Source organism: Trachurus trachurus (genome assembly GCF_905171665.1).
Source record: "Trachurus trachurus genome assembly, chromosome: 14".
Classification (NCBI taxonomy): domain Eukaryota; kingdom Metazoa; phylum Chordata; class Actinopteri; order Carangiformes; family Carangidae; genus Trachurus; species Trachurus trachurus.
Window position 1 is genome coordinate 13,399,807 of NC_139903.1, and position 26,368 is coordinate 13,426,174.

General features: G+C 40.8%; 4 protein-coding genes across 4 annotated transcripts; 2 read left to right on the top strand and 2 right to left on the bottom strand.

The window, feature by feature from the left end:
• Nucleotides 1-2,035: 2,035 nt before the first annotated feature.
• On the bottom strand, nt 2,036-4,351 carry LOC310997360 (terminal nucleotidyltransferase 5C-like; the record flags this gene model as incomplete). Its single annotated transcript, XM_083987035.1, has 2 exons — nt 2,036-2,667; nt 3,796-4,351. 2 exons carry the CDS (start codon nt 4,349-4,351, stop codon nt 2,036-2,038), a joined length of 1,188 nt encoding a protein of 395 aa, XP_083843161.1.
• Nucleotides 4,352-7,760: 3,409 nt separating this feature from the next.
• On the top strand, nt 7,761-11,644 carry LOC310996867 (charged multivesicular body protein 1b). The gene is made up of 8 exons (XM_083986369.1): nt 7,761-7,947; nt 9,399-9,496; nt 9,579-9,725; nt 9,856-9,924; nt 10,005-10,112; nt 10,223-10,266; nt 10,588-10,660; nt 10,926-11,644. Exons 1-8 carry the CDS (start codon nt 7,932-7,934, stop codon nt 10,968-10,970), a joined length of 600 nt encoding a protein of 199 aa, XP_083842495.1. The 5' UTR covers nt 7,761-7,931; the 3' UTR covers nt 10,971-11,644.
• A 1,911-nt stretch (nt 11,645-13,555) lies between these two features.
• rraga (Ras-related GTP binding A) lies at nt 13,556-17,608 on the top strand. The gene is made up of 10 exons (XM_083986226.1): nt 13,556-13,693; nt 14,032-14,158; nt 14,752-14,851; nt 14,952-15,018; nt 15,124-15,346; nt 16,056-16,151; nt 16,236-16,358; nt 16,468-16,559; nt 16,847-16,962; nt 17,065-17,608. The coding sequence occupies exons 2-10, from the start codon at nt 14,132-14,134 to the stop codon at nt 17,166-17,168; spliced, it is 948 nt and encodes a 315-aa protein (XP_083842352.1). The 5' UTR covers nt 13,556-13,693; nt 14,032-14,131; the 3' UTR covers nt 17,169-17,608.
• A 2,154-nt stretch (nt 17,609-19,762) lies between these two features.
• Nucleotides 19,763-24,533, bottom strand: LOC310997361 (cyclic nucleotide-gated cation channel-like; the record flags this gene model as incomplete). Its single annotated transcript, XM_083987036.1, has 6 exons — nt 19,763-21,255; nt 22,356-22,462; nt 22,591-22,698; nt 23,192-23,368; nt 24,221-24,331; nt 24,433-24,533. 6 exons carry the CDS (start codon nt 24,531-24,533, stop codon nt 19,763-19,765), a joined length of 2,097 nt encoding a protein of 698 aa, XP_083843162.1.
• Between the last annotated feature and the right edge of the window lie 1,835 nt (nt 24,534-26,368).

Genomic DNA, 26,368 nt, shown 5'->3' on the forward strand with positions numbered 1-26,368 from the left:
TTGAATAAGAAAAAAGGCTGGTTGTTGAAAATATAACTTGAAAACTTAAAATGAAATAAACAGTACATTACAGAACAACAGAACATTAATCATATTGGGGCACATGTTTAAAAAAGGGATTTATTTATGACCACTGAAAGGGTATCTGTAAAGAGGTTTGTGTATTTTGATGACAATAATGTTGCCCTGATACCAAGCCTTGGTATGATGGGGAAACAACATTTGATTAGGAGATGCAATCAAGTAAAATCATTGAAAATGTGCTTATCCTCCATAAATGAATGAAAAATGTACAAATGGCTGGCTTTGCAGTAGCAGTGTTACTCAAAACAGCAAGAGAGAAGTCCAGACAAAGCACAGTTGTGTTATATTTATTATCACAATAACACAACAATCTGAGCAACTACATCATAACAGGATTATTTGACATTCTCTACTGGTGAAACATTTCCTTAACGACACACAACATACCCAGAGGTTCAAGATAGATACATCACTTTAAAGCTACATGATATCGCACACGGCATCTAGATGTCCTCAATATTTAATTGGAGATTCACAAGCATGTCTGAAACACCTTATCTACTCAACAACAGCTATGTGCATTTACATTGTGCTTCAGTCTCAAGATTTAGTGTGAGCAGCCCACATATCCAAACCTGTGCTTAAAAAAGTCAATACATGTACTGTAGCTATGCAAATACACAACAAACAAACATACAGGGAACAAAGTGCAATAAGTTATCGCCTGCTTCGTAGATTGTTCCGTATAACTGAAATGTGCAGTAACATCGTTTGCACACGGTGGCGGGCAAAATCCTGACAGAACTGACATCCACTACGTCCACTACAACAAGCAACTGTCACCATGTAACATATTAACATGTGAACACAGTTTATTCAAAATTGATGACACAACAGCCAAGGCTTTCTTCATATGGCCACCAGGACACAAATCCTTGTGATGTTTCTCTGATGAGAAATAAGAGAATATACAGGAGTAAAAAGAGAAGTGTGGTTCACTGGTTTCTGTCATTATATTATGGGTTTCACCCTTTCTTTACATTATATAATCATTTTGACCCTTAAAACATACTTTCTTAACCAGATTTTTTTTTTTATCATGAGTGGTGGGTTCTTGATGATAGCAGATGTTGCCAGATAATTTCCCACACTTTCACATTTCTTTTCATTAATATTTCATGTTCAGAAAAACACTTTTCACATGGACTTGATATTTTTATATCTCTATCTCTCATTCTTTCTTTTTTTAAACATGCTTTAGCATTCTTCACCATCACAAAAGTTTTAGGACAGTCTCACACAGACCTGAACCTGGCATCTCTTGATTCTCCCTTTAAAATCAGATGTTTACACTCACTGCAAAACTTATGACAGCATGGAAATATCACAGCAAAGTTAGGTGATGTATGTCTGGTTTCCTATTTCTATACAGTGAATACACAAGTATAGCTACGTGCTGAATTTTACTCTACAGAGAATGCTGATTCACAAAACAGCCACAGGGGGGTTAAAACCCCTCGGAAACATTAACAATTCATCATTTTTCAAACTTGATCTAAACACAGATTTCTGTCGCCAACAGGTGTTTCAGAAATGATGTTTTATATAGTTTCTTCTTGGAGCTATAGAGAATTATAACATTGCGATGTTCTCCTCAACAGGGGACCGTGACCTGTGCAGAGTCCTGCCAAAACTGGGCCGAAATGGCAGTAAACAAAGTCCCTCTGCTTTAATGAAATTCTCTGAGCTTTGAAAAAAGTGGGCTCCTAGCATTTCTTTCCTTTTCAAAAGTCTTCATCTTGAAAGGGTGACAACGAGCTTTGCCTCCAGACCCCTTTCAGTTCTGACCTTTCACGAGCTTTCATGTCGTAAGCAGGAGGGATTTCAAAGCATTAAACAACACTTTCTATGCCAGTGGTTGTTTGTTGTTGTTAAAACTTCCATTTGTGCCTCTGCTTGCAGAGCACCATGCTGAAAGCCTACACGCCTCCCTGTGGGCACGTCACTGCAGCTACACCAGGCCAGTCTGCATGTGGACGTGTAGAGGGTAGGGGTGGTAGACGAGTGGAGGCTGGGCCTGGGTGATGAAGTAGCTGCTGTAAATGGGCTCCGTCATGTATGGAGCCGGCTGATAGAAGCAGGTAACGTTGGCCGTGTTGGGGATGGCGTTCTGCTCGCCCAGCACCCTCAGAGCCAGCACTGTGATCATATTGAGCGTCTGTCTCCGCTCGTGTCCCATTAAACACACCGTGCTTTCGTCTATGACGCGTCGAAGGGTCATCAAGTAGTCGTACTTGCTCGCCTCCTCGTTGCCAATGAAATGGCACTGCAGGTAGGCCTCGATCTTCCGCTGCTGCTCGCTCACGTCAGGGAAGTCGATGAAAAAGCGGGAGCACATGTACCGCTCCAGAGACTTGATCTCTGTCTCGCTGGCTGGCCTGAAGTTCCTCACCAACAGGTCGCTGTATTTCAGCAGGCCCCCTCCTCGTATCTCCTCCGGGTTGTGGGTGGCAATGAGGTGGTGGCGGAGGTGGTGCATCGCCTGCTCAAAGTCTCCGTACATGCACTCTGCTTCCACAGTGATAGTGGGCTCCCCTGCCGCTCCCATCCAGGAGCTTGACCCACAGCTGTTCGGGACTGAGTCTGTCAAAACAGGTTTTTGCTCGTCCACCTGAGGCTGTGTGGTGGTAACTGCTACAGGTGTGTGGCTCTGAGTCTCCGAGTCAGGGGGCATCTTTGAGTGTTTTGGCTTAACAGATTGTTCTTCGCTTTTGTTTGAACCAGTCCCATCCTGAAGTGCACTGGCTGGACTGTCTGAGGGTACAGATGCTCTCACAGATCCCACAAAGTCCTCTGACTTGGAGGCTGGTACATTTGAGCAAGGAGCTTGAGCACTATCCAGTGAAGGAGGTTTTGGCTGAAGTGGTTTGGGTATTTCTATGGGTGGAAACAACTGTGTCGTAAGATCTGACAAATCAGTTAGTAAAGACCATTTTTCAGGCTTAGTGATCATCTTCCGTGACATTTTTCTTTGTAATTTTGGTGAGGGGCAAAAGTCTGGCACAATGTCCTGTGATGTGCTGCAGGTTTTCTTAGCTGGAGGGGGGAAGGAGAATTCAAGATGTGAATCTTGTCGGTCTGAAGTATTTTCAGTCTTGCAGATTACAGGGTCTACTTTAAACTGAGCAATTTCCTCACAATGAACTATTTCCTGTAGAGATGACTTTTCCATAAGCGTTATCGACACAGGCTGGGAAGCTTGTGATTCATGAAGCTCTTCATTACTCTGCAGCTTTAAACATGCATGTGACATCAGCGGATCTCTGACCTCTGTAAATAAAGTTTTAGGGGATGAAACTAAAGAATAAGCTCCGTGAAACTGTTCTTTCTCTTCTCCGGTTTCTTCACAAAGCTCAAACACAATGTCCTCCTCTGAATGAACATCCTCGATGCCATCCACCTCCTCCTGCTGCAAGTTACTGCTCTCCGGTTCTGACACCTGCTGTGCCGCATGATCTCCATCGGCATCTTCAATCTTTGAATGTGGAAGATCTTTCTCAAGCACAGAATCTGCTTCATTTGGACACTGACTTTCTCCACCTGTTGCCATTGCAGAGTCTTTGTCATTATCCTCTTCAGGATCTTGAGGTTTGCTAGATTGCGCTTGCTTTTTGTTTTCATCAACATTGTCTCTTTTAGCCATGTTCCCAGCATTCAGCGCCAACTTTCCTCCTTGTTTCCTTTCAGTCTCCCAGTAGGACTCTAGCATACGGTCTAATATTATCTGGAACGAGTCCACGCTGAACTCGAACTGTCTTCGAAGGGAACTAACAAACCTGAGCCCCACGGTTTTAGCTCTGTTGTTAGACAGTGAGATAAGGCTCCATCTGTCATGCTCATTGAAAACTTTCACCATCTTTTGCACATATGCTTCCTTCATTGTCAGGCAAGTAATCTTCCGCCTGTTAACTCCACAGGGGAGAAGGTCTCGCAGGCTACCCAGCACCACCTCCTTAATCACCTGGAAGTCCTCCTGTCTGGGCAGCTCGACTCCAAAAATGATGTCTAAATCACTATAGCCCAGGCCATTATCCCTCACCAGGACATGGCTGGCAGTCGCACCATTAAGGCGTATATCTTTCACCTGGATGTCTCTTTCAACCAGGCGATCCTTCACCACACGAATGATGTCTTTTGCTCTCACCTGCAGTGTAGGAAAGTTTCCTCGTCCGTGGATCGGGATTATCTCTGTCAAGACCTTGTCCAGAGCTTGGACTTGCTCAAGGGTCAAGTTGTGGAACCTCTTCTCCGTTTGAAGCTCCATCATCCTTACCTGTGAAATAGAGGTCTGACATGTGTATTGCATTATGGCTAGTGTTGTAATCTAAAATAACAACTTTTCTCATCAATGCCTAAGAAAGAAGGCCTTGCCTTTCTGTCTTCTGTTCAAGACGCCCTTTGCAAATGGTGATGTTAACAGAAAACACATTTTTTTATTTACATATTGTATCATTCTCTGTATCTTCCCTTTTCTATAACCTTATCCTTGAGTGTATTTTCCACTCATTTGTTTACTTGAAAGTCTAGTCTCTTGAAGGCTTGGCATTTGGCCTTTTGTTTTTGTCTGATCCTGAAATCCCAAGAGCACAATTACATTCAGACAAATCAGAATACCTGTGCTGAGGGCTTTTGTCAAAGACGTCTTCATTTGGCCCTCAACTGTGACACTGTTTATCGGCTACATTTGAAATTCAACATCAACCATAAAGGGCAACAACATACTCAAAGAGAGTTCAACAGACTGAGGATGTCTCTGTGATCAACTTGTTTGGCGTTCTACCACTAGGTGGCATCAGTATTATAACACATGGTGATGTCGAATACATGCCATTTAAAGGTGGACTTATAATTACAGCATGAAAATTAAAATGTGAGCTTAATTTAGTTTCTTAAAATTGATATTCCACAGATCAATGACAATGTAACAGTCAATAATAACACATTCTTTCTTCAACTAATCCAATGAAGTAGATAAATTAGTATTATGTGGCTGGTTGACTTGTGAATAAAATGAACGTGGTGACTTTACAGGCCCTCCCAGAATGCTTTGTGAGGTTTGAACTTTTTTTGGCTGAGAGTGAGACAATACATTCCAGCAGGGCTGTGTTTGTCATTACTGTTTCTCGTGCTATTTTAATCATTTGTCAAACAGGATTTTGTTGAATTTCTTCCATGATCATCCACCCATATGCTGGTTACAGGTGACTCACCTGTGTGTTATTCACTGGCTGTCAACAAACAGGAACAACCAGGGTGATAGAAGAACATATCTGTTCCTACTGCATCTATGCGTATGAGAACTCTCTGTCTAAAATAAGAGCATTGAAGCCTGTTGTGACAAACTACATGATGCTGTGGCTCTACACTTGACTGGATTAATGTTGCTATTAAACAGCATGCATTTGACTGAAGATGTGTTTATTCCTGCTGTTATAATGTGACAACATTGTATTTATAAGAGGGAAAAGCGTATACGTCATTATTAATGCTCGCTGACTCACTCACTATTGAGGAAAATGTCACAATTTTGGCCTATTGCTAGGCGTTAAAGGATCTTTACACTCAGATAAAACAGTAGGGATGAGGGATCAGTAATAAAGTCTGATGAATTATATTTTTTTCTTTTTTGTCTTTATGTTTTAGTCAGCACTACCCTATCATTTTTTAAAAAGGGGAAGGGGATTCAAATGTGCTCATTTCTTCTGTTAAAATAATCTAGACACTGGTTGCACTGCTACTCCATCATAACAATAGGCTACTCAAATATGTTTTATTCTATGTGAATCAATACAAATTTGTTAAGCTTGAAATAAAAGATGAGGATGCACCAAATTTTAATAACATCATCATTATGAATTATTATCTATTTTGTGTATAAAACCAAAGGTGATGTTTGTTCCTTGTTGCATTTTAGTATTTTCTACAGTAGTTTGGATGATAACAGAAGATAATGTTACTGTTTCAAAAACTGTATTGTTGTTTTCAAATGAACTCCAAAAAAACAGAGCCAGAGTGAAAATAGCTTCATGTAATAAATAGTTTATAATAGTATGTAATAGTTGCTGGTTGATTTTATCTGTATAGTGATGTACTAGCACTTGGTCGTGTAGAGTGCAGCTACGTGCACAGCCTGCTGCTTGCAGAGCCTGTGATAGGATTTGGCGGTCATCATCAGTGTAAATGCTGTCAGTGGATGACAGTATTTCGGGGGCACACAGGGAAGCGTGGCCCACAGCAGCCTCTAGTGAATCTCACGGGTTACATCAGCTCGGTCCTGCAGCAGGACTGCTCTCCTGCCTCTTGGCTTCTTTATAGATAAGACTATATGAGTCATACAGCCACTGAATGAAGCATCACTCGCTGGCTCTCCTGGATTCTTTCCCTGTGCGCAAAAAACGACACTAAATGCACCACTTCAGGTTGCGTTTAGGGTCGTGACTTTCAACAAATGTTTCATCAGTATACGCCTGCATGGTCACATTACACGCTGTTTTATTCAGCCTAAAGATTGTCGTGATGTGGAGACATGTATGTTGATGGGCATTTTCAAAAGCTGCCATGGCCATCAACATTTTGCACAGACTGTTCTAGATATTCAGTGTTTCACCACAGCCATTAGCCAGATACAGTATGTTGTTCTCTGAACTCAAAATGTTGCAGACTAACTAAATCCACAATTAGTTCAAAATAAGCAAAGAATCTGTATTTTGTATTACTAGTATAAATGCAGCTCACAAGTTGATAACCAGCCCGAGGAAATGAGCATGCTGATATTGTGGAAGAAACTGTCTAATAATATACGGTAGAGAAAAAAAACTGAAAGGTTATCTGCGTTTGGCCAGAATGACACACAACAGTCGCACAGAAAAAGAAAAAGCAAGAGAAAAACTCACCTGGTTTGTGGGTAAATTAAAAACGGAAAGTAAAACCAGAGCAGCAAAAGAAGAAACAATAAATAAACAGTGAGGTACCCAACAGGTTTAAATCCGACCCTGTTGGAGAGGTTGATGTTGAAGTTAACGCGGACAGTTTCCTCTCAGCACAGGAGCACTGTTTCCATGGCAATCAGGCGTCACGAAATTTACGGTAAATCACGACGCTCGTGCTCTTGTCAAAAAAAAAAAAAAAAACTACCAAGCGACGACCACTCAAGTTTTAAAACAAGCAAAATTGTGTTTATCATCGGAACAGTTTTGATAAAGTTTGACTTTTTATTGGTGTGCCGCACCGAAATGTCATGCCTGTATCATGTATACGTACTACCGGCGTGCCACCGCACTGCCGAGGTTTGCTGTTGCGGGGTGAACATCACATCAGACGGAGTGAGTCATCCTCTCTCTCCCCGCCGCCGTGGTCCACACACCGTAAATCTAATCATCAATCAGCCGCTTTCACCGCCCACCACTCCGCCGCAAAAACATGTTTTTTTTTAATGAATATCAGACTGTGTGTGTGTTCACTCACATATAAACAACACCGAGGACGCGGAAGAATGACAGACGTTGACGTTGTCGTGTTTGAACCTGAACGTTAACGGTTAGTTGTTCTTTTTCCCCCTCTTCTCCTTCTTTTCATTCACATTTTGCGAAGGGGAGGGGGAGGGGGAGGGGGAGTGGGGCAGCTTCCTCGTGACGTCGAATGGAATACCGCCACCACGTGACGATGACGTCGTTCATATTTTGGTAAGACACCAGGAAGTGCGAGAAAAGGCGAAGAGCGCAACCACCGAGAGAGAAGGGAAGCTGAAGTTTCACGGACAAGTTTTGGCATTAGTGAACTATCTGTTGTCCTCTGTCCGTTTAGATTCTACCGAGTAACCGTTTGGTTTCGCGAAGAGCCGCCTCAAGATGCCGAGCTTGGAGAGTATCCTTTTAAAAGAGCGGTGAGAAAAGGAGGCGAGACTGTGGTGTAATGTCAATACGAGGGCTCAGCGAGCGACCACAACACGGTGGGTTATGACAGTGCTGGTTTAGATTTATTTGTGTCAGACAACTGAAGCGACCATAAATAGTTAAAATATAGCCCAAAGATACAAAAGGTGTATTTTGGAGTAACATTGACGCTTCCTGGTCGACCACAGGCGTCGATAAGTAGGACCGAGTCGAGTTCAGGGCCTGGGAAGCTAATGGTTGGAAATACCCAACAACAGAGACAGGGTAATGTTCACTTTAAACCAGGTGTTACTTAATACTCTTCATAATGGAGGCGATTACTCCTGTGTGTCGTTTCTGGTAACCGTATCATGGCCCTCCTTGATTTAACACAACACTATTAAGGTTTCACAGTAGGCTAATCACTGAAGATTAAAAGGGAAACTCTAATGATAACAGTTACATCATGTGGATGTGTCTCTGTCTGCAGCTATTTTAAATTGCAAACAAAAGCTTGACAGATTTTGCCAACTTTGAAATTATTATTTCTTTCAAAGATTTTCTTTTTTCTTGTCTTTATATTACAGAAAAAAGAGTCTACACATTTATATTTTTTTAGGCTGATATATACACTGAAATGCCAGCATGGTGTATTTGTTGCCCTACTGTAAAAGCTGTTAAGTTATGAATATACTATTAGACATCTGGTCAAGACTTCTTGACACTGAATGGGCCTAAAAAGCTCCAGGTTCAAATAATGTTTAATTTTAATTTATTGCAAATTTGTAGAGATTCTTCAATTGTTCTTTTAACGATTGAGATGTCTAACCGTGAGGTAACAGCGCTCTCTGTTCCAGATTCACAATCTGTAATTTTTTTATTGACATAAAGATAGAATAAAAATATTAATTGAATAAAAATATGTTTATTAGCTGTTGCTTAGCAGCCTGACGTGGCAAGATGTAAATAAAAGCAGGTACATGGAATTTTATAGGGACATGACAGAGGAATTGTATTTAATGTGGGTGCATCAGGTCTCACACCTCATCCACTTTATGTGGTCAGCATCACTGCCAACAGCCCCCTGGATCTGATATTAGATACTGTAGCCATCTCATGAATTGGTGTAACCCTGTGAATATGTTGGTACACCACTCAAGTACAGTGTAAACTGAAGTGATAGAGCATTGAGGCAATTTAATACTTTAAAATGCTGCTTAAACAACTTACTAAATGGTCATTGTTGGACTCCTTGCTCTTGACCAAACACATTTCTTACAGGATTTCAGTTGAGACGACTAAGATAACCACTGCCATCCCCTCATGCCAAACCCACAGAACAGTCATATTTTAACTATATTATAAGTAATTGAAGTGGTCATCCCAACGTTCCTTGTCGTTTGTTTGTTTGGGATGTTTTTTTTCTTTAACTGCACATTTCAGAACAACTCTTCAATTTAAAGTTTGCTGCCAAAGAACTACAAAGAAACTCCAAGAAATGTGACAAAGAGGAAAAAGCAGAGAAGGTTAAAGTCAAGAAAGTAAGTTGCACTTTCACACATCCACTCATCAAGACTTCACAAGACTGATGCCCACACTTAATTTTGTCTCTGTGGTCTCTAGGCCATCCAGAAGGGGAACATGGAAGTGGCCAGGATCCATGCAGAGAACGCCATCAGACAGAAGAACCAGTCTGTGAACTTCCTGAGGATGAGCGCTCGGGTAGATGCAGTGGCAGCAAGGGTCCAAACTGCAGTTACAATGAACCAGGTACGTTGAAAACAGAGTCACTGCAAACTACTGTAGGCTGAGAAAACCTACACCTACACCTACAGGCTGTAGGTTGGCATTTCAGACTTTGGAGAGCTTGATTTTGTCATTTCTTTATTTCTTTTTACAGGTCACAAAATCTATGGCAGGAGTGGTGAAGGGCATGGATTCCACCCTGAAGAGTATGAATCTGGAAAAGGTAGTGTAACGTTCACACAAAAACGTTATAATCTTTTGTCTCTGAGTCATTCAGCAATTCATCAATTCTCTCTTTTTCAGATTTCAGCTCTCATGGACAAATTTGAACACCAGTTTGAAACTCTGGATGTTCAGACAGCCCAGATGGAGGACACCATGAGCAGCACAACAACACTCACGACACCACAGGTACATTTCTCTGCCCTTCTCATAATCTTTCTTGTTATCTAGCAAGCTGATTTAAACTCAAACGCATTTACTGTATATCTAATGTATAAAATGTTGACTGGGTTTTTCAGAACCAAGTGGAGGGATTGCTGCATGAAATGGCAGATGAAGCAGGGTAAGCTTTTAATTTGTCTCAATATTGGTTTTGAAATAATGTTAGCTCACATACATTATCTCATTATCTCTAACACCATAACAAGCATTGACTATGGTCTTTTGGTTTTTACCTGATCTCCTTGCACTTACTGAATACATGTGGTACTAAATGTAGAAACATGGCGAATGCATTCATAGAGTGCCAGTATACATCGAAGTGCCTAGTTGTCATTGCAATTAATCTGAAAGCACTAGTCGGTACATTGTAAGCAACAGCACTGCATCTAGTGTGTCTATCTAAGAGTCTGTTTTAAATTGTGATGTGTGTATCCTGTTTTAGATTGGACCTGAACATGGAGCTCCCTCAGGGACAGACGGGATCTGTGGGTACCAGCGTTGCCTCTGCAGAGCAGGTACACTATCTTTCCACAATATCCTTGTTTTACAGTCCAGTCACCTGAGCTTAAGTAGCTTTTTATTACATAAAAACCTCACTCCTGTTACTGCTACACGGACATGATTACTTACACAGGTTTTTGTGATTCCAGAAATGCGATTTAAAACTGTATTTGTCAAACAAAGATTTAGCCAAAAGCCTGATGTAATGTGTTTTCCAGATGACTTGTGTTCATTTTTTTCCTTCTTTTTATGCCTGTCTTTGCTTTCTCTTGTCCATAGGATGAACTTTCTTCAAGACTCGCCAAACTCAGAGATCAAATGTGAAGGACATCTGCAGTGCGCTAAAAACACCTGTACACTACCTGAACATAAGTCCCAAACACCTTTTTGAGTTATATCACATCTCTCTTCTTTACATCTATCTGTCCCTCTTGAGGAGCTACTGTGTCTTTTTTTGTTTGTTTTCTCATGGTCCTTGTTGGTTCTGTGTTGATGATGATGATGATGATAATAACCTCAGTAATAAGACACCTTAAATAAATAGAGGTGCTGGGTATGGAAGATGTGTGTATTCTTTAAGTATACATAATTACCAATAAAGAAGATCTAATTTAACTTTATTGTTAATGATGGATTCTTAAGAATGGCACACATTAAAATAATTTGGATTAAACCAATTACGATCTTGTATATTATATATAAATGTACTTATGGTGGTTAGGCTTAAGGCTTTGGATGATAGAATTCAGTTTTTGCATGATTGCAGAAAGTGTATATGCATTTTCTCTTCCTGGTTTCAGAGTGTGAAGACCTCCCTCCCATACTGGTGAATAGACTTCTTGAGTTGATATGTTGTATTTTACTTCTGACAAAGGCTGGGTGACTAGCCCACGTGTTTGTCTGGTCATCTAAAGTGTTTTCACTGATTGCTTGGAAATGGGTTACAGCTGGGAGATTACACACAGAAAGTAAACAATAAAATTTTATAATACTTTTAACTCTTTGCCTTTTCAATTAATTTCTAATTGACAGCAATTTGACATAAATCTCTGCTCTTTCTGTAGTTAAATGTCTATTTTGAAAAACACATAATGTATACCTTATGTATACCCATTGCAGAAATTGCTGTGTATTTTTCTGTTGCAACAGATTTGCACTTAAAATCTGAGGTGAACAGGAGATGAAAGTTCATATTGACCCCCGAACATCTGACATTAAAGTGCAGTCAGTAGTGACCATTCACATCCCTTGAGAAATATGGTTCAAACTGTTAAATATGTAATTTGCTCTTTACTTGTCTTTGTGTGAGATTTATTTCTGACCACATCATTGCCAGTGGCAATAGCTTAAGAGACAACCGTTACCTCTCTCTCAATCTCTGTGTTGCCGCTGCGAACTTGATGATCATAACTCCCTTCAAGGAGAAGTCCTTACTCCGACACAACCTTTGAATTTAATGCTCCGCTGCATGCAGATGAAATCGGAGCTAATCCATCACTGTGGGCTTTTAAATGTGCTTTTCTATGCAAGAAAAACATCAGACTTTTCTTATCATGTTTACTGAGAGATTTGCATGAACTACAGGGCTACGAGTAAGCTGTTATCATATCTGGTTATTCAAGTGTTTCATGATTTCAAGAGTCTGTGCATAAATATGCAGAATTTACTTAATTAAGGACAGGCCTTTGATTTCCCCCTTTTTAGTCTGAGGATGTCGTCCTGCTATGCACCAAGACACATTCATACCATGTTTCATACCTGTGATCTACCTGTATCGATGCATGAGAAGTCTGTTGACTTCTTTTACAGTGAATGAGGCCTTGCTGATGTTGAATTTATAGTTAAATCATGTATTTATCTCCCTCTAGTGATCACAGTAAGACCCCACAACTCAGTCATCAGCTGGAAAAATACAGAAAGATATTCTGTCACAACAGTCTTGCAATATTTAATGTATTGATAGTTTTATCCACCACATTTAAAAGCAGTTCTGTCGGGCAGACAGATTATTTTATTTTAAAACTGGTTTCAATGGTGTGGTAGTCTGTAAACTGACACGTGATTGACACCATAGACGTATTATGAAACCTTATACATCCACCACGATTGTCACATGTTGTTGACGAAGGAGTGACTCTATAAGGAAACATGTCTGTTCACTACCCTCTGGTGGCCCCAGTCAGGAAATGTAGCACTGCATTAACTTCAGTTTATTTATGGACCCCACTATGTGAAATGCATTACTGTAGTCTTGACAACTATTTCAAAATAAATTGAAAGCAAAAAAAGAGAGAGACTTATGTTAATAGAAGTTATGACTACCTTCAAAGGTGTATCATTTCTGCTTCTTTTAAATTAATGTAAATAAAGTGCTGTATTGTTGTTGCTGTTGTTGTTAATCCTTTTCTTATTCAGCCTGTTTTTTGTACCAAGATGTATCACAAGAATAATTCAAACAACAGCATGGAAGGATTTATGTCTGAAAAAGTAAGAACCAGCAAGAGCTTTATTAACAGACTAATGCATTTCAGTTTATGAGAGAAAAGGACAGTGAAGACTCAAACCCACACTGTTGGTCAACTTTGCATAAAAATATTTACAACATGGAGTTTAAAGTTCTAAATCTAAATGTATTATTATCTATAAAAACTAAAATCTGTGTTTGAAAAGAGGAAGAGACAGAGTGTGCTCCCTGTGTACGGTCTGTCAGGCAGCTCCAATCCTGCTTTCAAAAATCTCTTAAACAAAAGACGTCGACGCTATCGACTGCTCTCACCCGCATTATTATTTATTTATCTCATATTGTTTAAATCTTAACATAAATATTTACTCTGCCAGTGAAGAGGTGAAAACAACAACAACAACCTGAGCTGCGAGACAAAACCCGGGGCACAAAACCCAGCGGTCGTCTCATGTGACTGTGGCGTAAACAGGAAGCAGCTGATCCTGACTTCACTGCCTGCTTCCCCCTAAGTAATGTGTACAACTATATTCTTTAAAACTAATTCAAAAACAGACTCTGAAGCTGCTTGGATAAAAGTAACGCGGTAAGTCGACGATACACCGCTGTATTTTTAACCTAGACAGCTCGGTAGCTAACTAACCTGTGTAGCCTGGCTCCGCTAGTTGACATGTATCTGTCGTGGTGGCTACGTTAGCATTAGCTTAGGTGTTTATCCGGAGCAGGGAAAAGAGTTAAATTGACATTTAAAAACTGGTTATGGATTATTTAGTACCCGCAAATTTAACAACGAAGCTAAACATTTACACTTGTCCATTAATTGGGGCTTTTTAAACGCGTCCTCCGCTGTCACATGTGGTTTCTTTCGGCTTCACCAGAGCTAAGTGGCAGCTAGGTGAAAAATATTTGTGTTTTGCTCCGCAGCTGAAGCAGAGGGAGAGGAGAGCTGCTGCTGCAGACACAGACTGAAGTCACCGGACCTGCAGCTCACAGAGATACTCCACACCGTGTCTGCTGAGGGGGGATGTCAAGCACAGCCATGAAGAAAAAGGTGATACACAGCCAGCCAGTCTTGCATTTATATCATAAACTGTGGTGAAGTATAATAATAAATCATGTGCTGCACCTTAGTATAATCTGGAGGTGCTGGCACTGTTTCACCCATCTATCCAATCCTGCAATTTTGAAAGCATTTAGCTATTTTCCAATCGAGTAAAATACCTCAGGTGTCTGGGTTCATAAATATGGTCCAATCCAGGAGTGTAAAACTCATTTTAGTTCAGGGGCCACATAAAGAGCAATTTGATCTCAAATGGGCCGGGCCAGTAAAATAATAGCATTATAACCTATAAATAAAAGAGAATTACAAAAAAAAGAGCGTTGAATTTTCCCCTTTGTTTTAGTACATTATTAAGACGTTCATAGTTAATGAATTATCCTTTTACAAAACATGAACAACCTGAAATTTCTTGATAAAAAATATGTGCGATTTCAACAATATGATGCCTCTTCTGTCATCTATGTAATTTTCACACTTGGCAAATTCATCCTGAGGGCCGGATTGGACCCTCTGGCGGGCTGGTTTTGGCCCGCGGGCCGTACATTTGACACCCCTGGTCTAATCTGTTGCACATGTTCTTTCAGGTGCTACTGATGGGAAAAAGTGGGTCTGGAAAGACCAGTATGAGATCAATCATCTTTGCCAACTACATAGCTCGAGACACACGCCGCCTTGGAGCTACAAGTAAGTGCACCAGTTATAAAGAAAGTTGCCATCTGAAGATGCTTTTTATTTATTTATTTGATCTCCCTAAAAAAATCTTGTCATTTTATGTTTAATGCAGTTGACGTGGAGCACTCCCATGTGCGGTTTCTTGGCAATCTGGTCCTAAACCTGTGGGACTGTGGAGGGTAAACAACTCTGCGTATTTGTTGTCATATTAGACAAGTGATATGTTTTATGTCATCTAATAAACTCCTGTTAAACACTTCTCTTTGCTCCTCTCCACACACCAGACAAGACACGTTCATGGAGAACTACTTCACCAGCCAGAGGGACAACATTTTCAGAAACGTAGAGGTTCTTATTTATGTATTCGACGTCGAGAGTCGTGAGCTGGAGAAAGACATGCATTACTACCAGTCGTGTCTGGAGGCCATCCTGCAGAACTCCCCTGATGCCAAAGTGTTCTGCCTGGTCCACAAAATGGACCTGGTGCAGGAAGACCAGAGAGATTTGGTGAGCTTATATCCAACAGTTTACACACCATCAATCTATAATACTGATCCTCTATTACCTGCATGATGTTGTTTTTCTTTTTCATGTCATGTTCACACTTGCACCACAAACAGTGTAACTACTGCCCTCCTTTGGTGAAAGTGGTGCTCTTTCTGGTGCCAGTATGTTTAAGTAATTGTAGCTTAAAATGATGCCTCAGAAAGTGAACATAGATAAATAACTGAGGAAATAAACAAATGGTAATAATGTGAATGTTTTACCTTTTTTTTTTTCTAGAAGGCTTACAAAGGTAATTTTACATAGTAAGTAACATAAAATCAAAGTGGTCACTTATCAATGACCCTATAAGCAATACAAGTATCCTGTGATATTACATCTAAAATATTATGGCTGTTAAGGCTGCTTGCAACATCATGTATGCATCAGATCGCATGTTGTTGTTTTAAATATGAAATATTATTTTAGCATTAGCAGCCAGAATGAATTTTAATCGGCATAGAAAATTAAAGAAAAGCCTCGATATGAAAAGAGACCGTAATTCTCCACATGGCTGTAAAATATAAACTTAATATTGTTGATTTTATCCTATTAATCATTTATATTTTTAATAGACAAGGTTCTGTGTAGTTAATTTGTGTTTTCATATGATTTGTGTCCTTGGTTTCCTGTGACCCACTAAGCTGACTGGAGGTGTGAACTGTTTTTATAGATCTTTAAAGAGCGCGAAGAAGATCTGAAGAGACTCTCCAGACCTTTGGCCTGCACATGCTTCAGGACATCGATCTGGGATGAAACCCTGTATAAGGTTGGGAATCTGCCGGACTGGACATTGAATCCTAAGTGGATGAAGTTGATAAATCTAAAAGACATTTCTATTCTTCGTTTCCAGGCCTGGTCCAGCATAGTGTACCAGCTCATCCCCAACGTCCAGCAGCTCGAGACAAACCTGAGAAATTTTGCACAGATCATCGAGGCAGATGAAGTCCTTCTGTTTGAGAGAGCCACCTTCCTGGTGAGAGCAGCTGCCTCCTCTGGCACCACAGCATCTGGGCAGAACATGTGGATCTAGAAATCATAGTCATTTCTTGTTATTTTTTACACGGTGTGTTTTGTGAACGCAGGTGATATCCCACTATCAGTGCAAAGAGCAGCGCGACGCTCACCGGTTTGAGAAGATCAGTAACATTATTAAGCAGTTCAAACTCAGCTGTAGGTAAGTTCAAGCTGCTGACACACAACACAGTAACTTATCTTTGATTAATAAAATAAAAAAGTTATTTAAGTTTAAACCAAGTACTTAAGTTTTAGAAAAGTATTTTTATATTTTTTTTCACATATTTTTATGTATTGATAACTGTTCTTTTAATTCTATCACCGAAGAATAATGTATGGTAACTTCTAACATTATAATAATTCTAACATTTATAAATAAATAAATGAAATGACTCTATAAAGGGTTAAGCATTTTAATCTTTTTTTTTTTTCATGTTTTTATTACAGTAAACTTGCAGCCTCTTTCCAAAGCATGGAAGTGAGGAACTCTAACTTTGCGGCCTTCATTGACGTCTTCACCTCCAACACATATGTCATGGTCATCATGTCAGACCCGTCCATTCGTAAGTAGTTAAAATAGCCATTGTCCACCTTGTGTGTGTGTGTATAGTTAACAAAAACCAAAGAAAGATGATAATAATTACAAATTATGTTTTATTTTCTAGCATCTGCAGCCACTCTCATCAATATCCGTAATGCTAGGAAACACTTTGAGAAGTTGGAGCGGGTGGACGGACCCAAGCACAGCCTGCACATGCGAATGCGCTAGCTGGCACATTTGTCCCAGTGGATACTCTTCAGCCAATCAGTGCACAGACCACAGATGCCATGTTGCGGTCTTCCACCTCCACGATACATACGAGCAGCCCTGCACCGTTTTTTCCTCTATATCTTCACATTCAATCACAGTTATTACGGGAGAAATCATATGGTCTCCTACAGTATCTTGAGCAGTGATGCGTTCTGTTGAAATATTTGTCCTAACTTGACACATTAAAGAAAAATGAACAGATGTGTTTACTGTGGAGGCGGCTACCTTTGCTGTCACACTTTGTAAATACAGTAAATACATTCACTCTGTGCGGTGTGTGAATCCCTATGATCGGGGGATGATTTCTCCAAATTTGATTTTCAGATGCAGTTTGTAAGCTGTTATTCTTTGAACATACAAACAATATAGTTATATTCAAGAAAATATCATTTGTAATGTGTTTTTTTCGGTCCATGTTTACAAAAACATTATATTTGTGCTACATGTTACGAACAGATGTACATACTGGTACACATTTACTCCAGTAAACACTGTCCTGCTCTGATAGGGTTCATGTTATTTCCTCCACTCATGCACATAAGGCCCCATTGACACCGTGCACCAGTTGTCCTGCACACACAACACATGGTGGCAAAAGTTTGACGGGGTGGGGGGGGTTGCTTGGAGCTGAGGGGGGTGGGGACGAGTGCACCTGTTCAGTGAGCTGAATGGAGTTGACAACAGTGTATGTGCAGATGGAGCAGTGTGTCCACTTCAGTGAACTGAACATGACAAACAGCTGCATGAAGTGCACACTGATTTCTAAATCCCTATGTTGGTAGGCCATATACAACTTTGCACTTCAATAGACCCCAAACTTGTCTGCAAATTGTAACTTTTTATCTACTATGTTAAATGTCCATGACTACAAATGCAACAAGGAAGGTTATATGAGTCTGACACCCAACAACTCAACTAATCTGTTTCATCAGGACTGTGTGGGGTTGTTCGCAGCTTAAAAACCTTTCATCAGATAGTGATTCAAATGTTGCTATACTCTGATTGGTGCATGGAAATACATGACATTACTGCTGCTTACCACATCTCAGTGGACTGTGTCAAACACTTCACTTGTTGACATCAAAAATACATCTCATAAATTCTACAAATTCCTGTTTAATCTAATTTTTTGTGTCACATGGTCATTATCTATGAAACACTCTAACTGAGCTGTTGCTGCCATAGTTTCTAATGCATTTCAATTATTCTTTAGGCCGACTCTTACGTGAAAATGCAGTACTACATTACATTGTAATGATGCTCATGAATCTGAAAACATTCAACTTTTCACTCAAATGTGGGCCACATCTTTTCATCTCATATTAAGGTTTATTTAGGCCAAGATTACAATTCTCATGTGCTGCTGACAAAACAGTTCAAAGATATGACTCAAGATTAAGAACTGAATCTGTCATTCCTTTCTAATCTTGTACAAAAGTGAGACTTAACAAACATGCATGCTTGTCTGACCAGTCTGCAGAAGGTAACTGGAGATTTTAACACTTTATCCCACCCACTCCTTCAGGGGCTGCAGGGGATATGCACTCATTACCTCTTGCCTCTTTATTATAGCCAGCTCTGCTGCAGAGGCATTGTTCCAGCTGCGCTTATCATCACTGCTCATGTGGTTCACTTGTATCCTGGAATGTGCAGGGCTGAATAACTGGAAAATCCCCAGTCCCTGAATTCACATAGTTGAGTTTGTAATAGAGATGGGAGGAAGTAAATGTAAACAAAGACAAACAGATTTTAATAAAAGACTGGCAAAGTAAACTTAAAAGCAAATAAAAATATCACACAGTCGAAAATAAAATAGAAACAACTGCAATTTTCAGGTGAGCTGGTCCATGAGAGTTAAAAATAATTTTCAGTGGAAGTGGAACCAAATGTCCCACATACGGCAACATTTGGTATGATAATCATCTCAGGATCTCTGACTCCGATCTAACCTGGAAGAAGAGGACACTGGAAAATAATTGTTTGTGTATGTGAGCCCAGCAAATCACCTTCTACCATCTCTCCTCGGATGTTTCTCCCAGGAGAGGCAGCAAGAGACGAGGTGTTCAGAGCACGAGGACAATATATGTCAAGAGAACTGAATCCCTCTGCTGATGCAACCAAACACGAGGTGTTTACGAATGACCCCAAAACTCTTAACAACCTGCACTTTTCGGAGCTTTTAAGGTAAGGGTCCGAAATATTTGCAGATTGTTTTTTTTGTTTTGTTGAAAAAGTGACATTTAAATTTCTTCTTTAACTTTTCTTTGCGACGTGTATCTGGATACAGCATCGTTAGAGAAGTAAACACCCAATTAAACACACCCAACTCCCTGCTTTTGGCACAGTTAAGAAGCCAAAGACTGCATGAGCACAGCAGTGTTGTCAGCTTTCTTTTCTTGTTTATTGACTCACAGATGCCTCTTTACACTCAACTAAACCGATAAAACTTTGTCTCAAAGGAAGTTAAAAAGGATGTGATGAGGTTTTCCTACTCTCTTAATGAGTCTGAATCAAAGTACTTCAGGAAATCTCAGATCTCCTCAGAGGGACTGTTAATGTTTTGTTGTTGGGCTCTTCCCCTCCTCCATTTGCACATTATTACAATGTGGAGAGCCGTCTCTATGGGCAACAGACATGGGGTCTGTTTCATTGACCGTGTCTGCGTATGCGTCCATGTCCTGGTTTGCATCCGCGCCGCAGTCCATGTGATTCAGCAGCCGCTCCAGCAGAGTGATGCGCTGCTTCAACCGCTGCTGAGTGTGTGTGTATTCACTGAGTAGACGGGAAAAGCGAGTCTGAAGTGTGTCCAGAGAGGCCTCCAGCCTCTCCACCTTCTCCTCTGTGTCTTCTTTCTGCAGCCCGCCGCTCTCTACGTTCTCGTCCAACAGACCCTCCTTCATCAGGATCTCTCGCCCCCTCTCCTCTAGAACGGTCTTAGCATCTGGGTACTCAGTAACTGCCTCCATCAAGTCGTCCTTGGAGAGGCAGAAGAGATCAGAGTAACCCAAGCTGCGAATGTTGGCTGTCCGACGGTTTCCCATTTTACTGCCTTTTATGTTCAGAATGCTGATTTCCCCGAAGCAGCTGCCAGCGGTGAGGAGAGCGTACTGTGTGACCCCGTCATCCGCCACCACAGCCAGCTTCCCCTCCTTGATGATGTACATCTCCTTACCGATGTCGCCCTTTCTGCAGATGTAGTCTCCCGGGCTGAAGACCTGTGGTCGTAGTTTCAGCACGAGCTCCACCAGCAGTCCCGCCTCACAGTCCTGAAAAATGCGCACTTTCTTCAGGGTCTCCAGGTGGACGTTGATGGCGATCTCAGCCCGCAGTTTGTTTGGTAGGTTCTTCAACACCTCCTGCTCGTCCACCGCCTTCTTGTTGGTCCAGAGGTAGTCGAACCATTTGATGACCCTCGTCTCCAGTTCTCTGCTGACTTTGCGGAAGTGCATGTAGTGTTTGATGGCATCGATCCGGGCTTGAAACTCAGCACGGGTAGCGTTCATGTTGGCGATCATGGAGCCAACGTTTCCCACGATTGTGGCAAAGATCAGCACCCCGACGAGAAAGTCGAACACCACAAACAGGTACTCTTCGTCTCGTACAGGTGCAGGCATCTCTCCAATGGTGGTAAGTGTTAGAGTCGACCAGTAGAGACAGTACACGTAACTCCTGGTCAACGAGGAGTACTCAGGTTTGGAGATGTTTGGGAAAACCCAAGTGTCCGAGCCAAATCCCAAAGACTTAGAAATTGCGTAGTAGATGCAGGCGTTCCAGTGAATGATGACCAGGATGTAGAGCACCAAGTTGCAGATGCGAAAGATGTTGGGGTAGTTGGTGCGCGTCTCGGTGCGGTCAAAGAATTCAAACATGCGTGGGAAGCGCAGCAGACGGTTGAACCTGACCTGTGGTGTGTGGATGCCAGTGGAGATGTAGATCAGGTCAGTAGGCAGGATGGACAACACGTCCAGCTTGAACTGCAGCGTACGGACGTAGCTGTCTCTAAGCTTGACGTGGTCCTTCACCAGCAAACCCTGCTCCAGAAACCCTGAGAGAAAAAACAGATTGAGATGTCAGATCGGATCCACAATGGATCAGCTTACAAAGGGTTATATGAAAGGTGTGACTTGTATAGACAGACTTTCTTCTTTTTATCATCCTCCTATTGTTTTCATATTGTTTCCTATCATTTTTGTTCCTTGTCTTAATGTACCCTTACTCTCTTAGGTGGTTGTGTTCCCCATTCTACTTTTAGACTCACTGTCACACCCCTTCACTATTGCCTTATTGTACAGTTTTATTTTTACACTCTCTTATCCCATCTTTTCTTATCTTATTATATCTCATCTTATCTCATTTTGTCATGCATACCCCCCTTTTAGTTATTTTATCTAATTAACTGCATCCTGCATTTTAATTTGAGTCCTCCTGGTCCCAATTTGTTGTTGGGTTCTCGTATTGCCTGTGTCGCTATATTGCTTGAATGGGCCATCTCCTATGGTTTTATGGCACTGGTTTGTTACTAGTCTTCTGTGGTTGCTATACTGTATGTTGTTTTTGTCAAGCACTTGGCAAACTTGTGTTTTTAAAGGTGCAATATAAATAAAGTTATTATTATTAATATTACAGGGGTTTACTCTCTGGCCTTCTAAGGACGACCTTTTAATGCTCTCAATCGAGTCACTATTCTCATTTACCTTGTTTCCAGCAGCAACAGGCATCTCACTTCAGTGAAAATCTCTAATAACCAAAAAAACTGGAGTACTTGAACCTTACAACTTAATATTACCATGTGGACAGAAACATCACTCAAAATACCAGTAGTTGATGGTGTCTGGGTGTAAATAGACAAACAAGATGATAATTTGTCAGTAATGACAGACCCAAGCGACAGAAGTAGTTTAAGCTCAGACTCACCTCACCTGCCTTAATTAGTGTTATGTACTGACTTGTGTCAGACATCATGTGACCTGGATGACTGAAAATCTCACCAGTTATAAATCATTCTGCACTTTGGTGTAATTGTGCTTCAAATGTTTGTTGGTATTGTAAAATAAACCATGAGAAAAACTGAAAGTAACACTCAGTCTGCACATTTGAGACACAGCATTGTGTCTTGATACCAGGGGCCATATATTTAGAGGTTACCTGTGCGAAGTCGGACACAAGTGTCCATAATGTACACAGTGTCAGAGACGTAGTCCAACACCAGCCAGCAGATGTAATTGCCCACCTGTAGCTTGTCAAAGCACGCCCTGTGGATAAAAACAGAACAGTGATTTACTGCTCTTGCAGAAGAAATGGACACTGCGTCCGTTCACTTCATCCATCACCAGTCTCTGGAGGCTGCAGGGCAAACAGATAACAACTGTGGTCTTATTACCTTGCGACAACGAGGAACAGGTTGTACAGCACCGCTGTGGCGATGACAAATAACCACCGGTAGTAGGCATTGTCGGATGGGGACACCACAAACAAATCCCACTTTTTCCTGAAAGCAGGTGGAGACATAATATGTTTCAGTGAAGTGGTGCATATCACTGCAAATATATAATGCAATACTTCTGCAATAAATGCCATTATATTATTCAACAACTTTTATTTTGGGGTAATTCCTAAGGGGGTTTGATATTGTCTTGCACTGTATTATACCAGCTTACATTATGCTGCGCTTACACACAAAACAACATGAGCTATGACCTTAAAACTAAAACAGAATTCAATCAAAACCTCTGAATGTAGAAAATGCTTAATTTCTCAGACCTCTGAGGCCTAATTTTTGCCCTGAAGCTCTAAACACCCATCTGATCTGCTCTGTTGTGACCTCTATAAACCTTAAGCCTTCACATGCTGTGAAGTTGTGAACTGATGAGCAACGCTCTAACTTTTAAAACATGTGGTATAGACAAATGATCATCCAGTGTAATGTACTGTAGTGTTCATCAAAGTGCATAGTCATGGTTCAGAGTGGTAGGCGGGCGTACTTCAAGGTCCCTTTGGCATTGTTGCCGTTGGCGTCTGGTTGTGTGTTGCTGGTGCGGCTGGGGGCCGTTCTCAGCTCGGGGCCACGGAAACGCTCCAGGAAGGAGTCGGGCCGCTCCTCCTCCTCCATCAGACTCCTGTGTGCCCATTCCCTCAGCCTCACCACCAGGCTCACCAGTCTGACACACACAAAGGGGAAAAAAATTAAACATCATGTGTGAATTGGAGCCTTAGTCAAAACAGCTTGTAGAAGTTGCTTATTAAAAGCAAAAATTAAAAAAAAAAAAAAAAAAAAAAAATGTAATTACTGTACAACCACATCAGAAAGAGGATTCACCAGCTGCAGTGGGACAAATAAAAGGATGATGACAAAAATGACTGATTTCTTTTCCATCAGGAAACTGAAATAGATGACTGTGAGACTGAGATTTGTTTTATTTTTGACTAAAACAGTCGGGTTCATTGAAAATATTGTATAATATTTGGCCTCTCACTGGTTCAGTCCATTCTGCCATTGAATCTAGGCAAACTCTGTGAAACATCCATCAAGAAAAGGACGATTGTCTTGACATCTAGAAGTTTTCTCTGTTTGTATTTTTCTGTAAAATATTTGGATCTCTACATATTCCTTATCACACAAATGAAAAGTATCTTTTCCAGAGATTTTCAGGCTATGAACCTTGTAAAACACTTGATTCATGACTAATTTCCTTGGTTTTTTTTAATGAAATGATTGCACTTTTTGTCAACCTTCTGGGAAAAAGGCATCTTAAAGGTCATCAAGAAAAAGTTTAACACAACGACAGAACAAAGTAGACAATATTTTTCCTTCCCACAACATCTTTCTCATCAAGGCACCAAGAAAAAAGTTTGACCAAAAGATTTGAAACTTCTAGGGAAACAGTGACAATAAAGCATCAGTGGTATTTTCTGTATCCAAGAGGCAACACAATAACACAACACTTTCTCTGGCAGTTTCTGAGACTTTTATGAAGGAGGCAGTCACAGTTTTTTTAATTTATTTTTTTTACCTTGAGATAGCTCCATTCCTTTGAAAAGAATTTCTGGAGTTTCCTCCGTGGGGGTCGAGAGCAGCAACTCTCTGTAGCTCCGAGCACGTGTCATCACAGACAGACGGCACCCTGGGAGAAACAAAGTAAAAACAATTTCAGAAAAGGACCAAGATGAGCTTCTCTCAAAGTGCATAATAATAACACATGACAACATCGCCCTCCTTCCTCACCTGCTGAGGATACTCTCGGCTCTCTCGATCTCCTCCTCCAGGGTGGTCTTCACCGACAGATTGTGGGGCGACCGGCCCCTCTCGGCCGCCTGGCCCGTCATCTTCAGATCGGACTCTGTGGATCAACACTCACATTAAAGACACTCCTTCTCCTTCTTCTCCTTCCTCTTCTTCTTTATCTTCTTCTATGTGACTTGAAGAGCTGAACATGTTTGGAGTCGACTTTTCACGCAGTGACGCTGTGGCAGGAGAGGAAAGTTTTTATAGTTCAGTGGGAGCCTCAGTGTTTATGGTGCGTTAGCGTATGACAGATTATAGTCAGGGGACAGGGGGACGACTGGGATTGTCTGCCACGGTCCCTTAACTGGTCCATCATCACACAGCGGGTGGTTACTGTGGCGACTGAAGCAGCTACGTGAGAAACTCAGTGCAGTCACATGCAGACTGTTGTAAATACACTTTAAGGTGGTGGAGGTTCATCATCTGCAAAGAGCAGCATCCCCCCCTCCCAAAAAAACAACAACAACACGAGGGCAGTGAACCACTTCCTCCCCCTGCAGCACAGACAGGTGATGAGATGTTTAGACGACTGTTACCATTGTGTGACTAATTGGTGGATCATTAACGAAAACACACACACACACGGATGGTATAAAGCTCTGCGGCTCAGTGAGCCAATCAGCTGCTCTCCCTCAGGAGCCGCATCACTTAGGAAACCAGGGTGTACGTGTTATAACTGCGCGACAGCTGCTGGGTGAAATAAATGGAGGATGTGAAAACAGGTAATTCACCTTTAAATTGGTTCAAATATTACTTGGAAAAAAGCTGTCAGACTTTTATTTTGGAAACACTTCATTGTGCAGGTGTACATGTGTCCCAGTGATTTAAAAGGAAGTTTCACAGAACAATGTAATTTTGTACTAATTTTGAATCTATTGTGAAACAAACAATTTAACATTTGTGAAGAATGAAGAGAGAATTCTGTCAATAGTGAGTCAATTTATCAATATCAATATGGTGAGTTTTTCACTAAGGAAAATTCATATTGTCTTTATAATTAAGACCAAATTACAAGTTATTATTATTATTATTTTTTTAAATAAACACTAAGATTATTGAACCTATGAATCCAGGTAAGGTGGTTTAAAAATATTACATATATTTGCAAATGTATATTAATTTGACTTATGTAATATACGAGACAGCTTCTGTTTGCTTCATAGACAGTAGTACTAGATCAAATGAATCTGAGTTTTATGTACCCTTATATATGTTAAATTAAGAGTTATCTCTACAAGAGGAAGATTACTTCTTTTTGAGTTTTATCTTTAGCAGAAGATTCAAACATAGATTATTGGCATTAAAATAAAAATGAATATGCTACAATAAAAATAAAATAAAATAAAATAAAGGATCACACATCTTTCTTCTTACCTTCTGAGTTTCCTTCAGTTGCTCCAATAAACTCCTTATGGTGACTTTACACAGACACACCCAGAGCAGCTATTTCCCAGCCAATCCATCCTCGGTGTTACGAGAGGAAAAACCAAACTGCATCCAGAGCTGCTGAAGGAAAAAAAAAAAAAAAAAAAAAATCACAAGTCCGGCTGTTGCAACATTTTCTGTGATTTTCTGTGATGCTCCTGTTGAAGTGTGCTCTCCTTGTCCCAGCAGGACGCTTGGCAGGACAGGGGACTGAGGGCAGGGAAGTCTCTGAAAGGTTACAAGCCCAGATGTCAGCTTCAGACCGAGGAGTCTTCTGGGACAAAGTGTTGATGGTGCCGCTCCTCCGCCCGTCTCAGGGAGAGTAATGAGAAACAGCAAACAGCCAGTTCATCAGGTTGTCCTCCTGATGTCAGGTTGTTTATCTTCATATTCATCATCCTGTATTTCAATTAATTCAAATGCACCTTTTCTGTTATGGTAATTTTTTGGG

Excerpts from the sequence above, each read along its gene's own strand:
- LOC310996867 (XM_083986369.1), top strand. Across the intron at positions 9,726-9,855 it reads CTGCAGTTACAATGAACCAG|GTCACAAAATCTATGGCAGG; the intron begins GTACGTTGAAAA and ends TTCTTTTTACAG. Across the intron at positions 9,925-10,004 it reads AGAGTATGAATCTGGAAAAG|ATTTCAGCTCTCATGGACAA; the intron begins GTAGTGTAACGT and ends TCTCTTTTTCAG.
- rraga (XM_083986226.1), top strand. The coding sequence starts at position 14,132 with ATGTCAAGCACAGCCATGAAGAAAAAG. Across the intron at positions 16,359-16,467 it reads TTGAGAGAGCCACCTTCCTG|GTGATATCCCACTATCAGTG; the intron begins GTGAGAGCAGCT and ends TTGTGAACGCAG. Across the intron at positions 16,963-17,064 it reads CATGTCAGACCCGTCCATTC|CATCTGCAGCCACTCTCATC; the intron begins GTAAGTAGTTAA and ends TTTATTTTCTAG.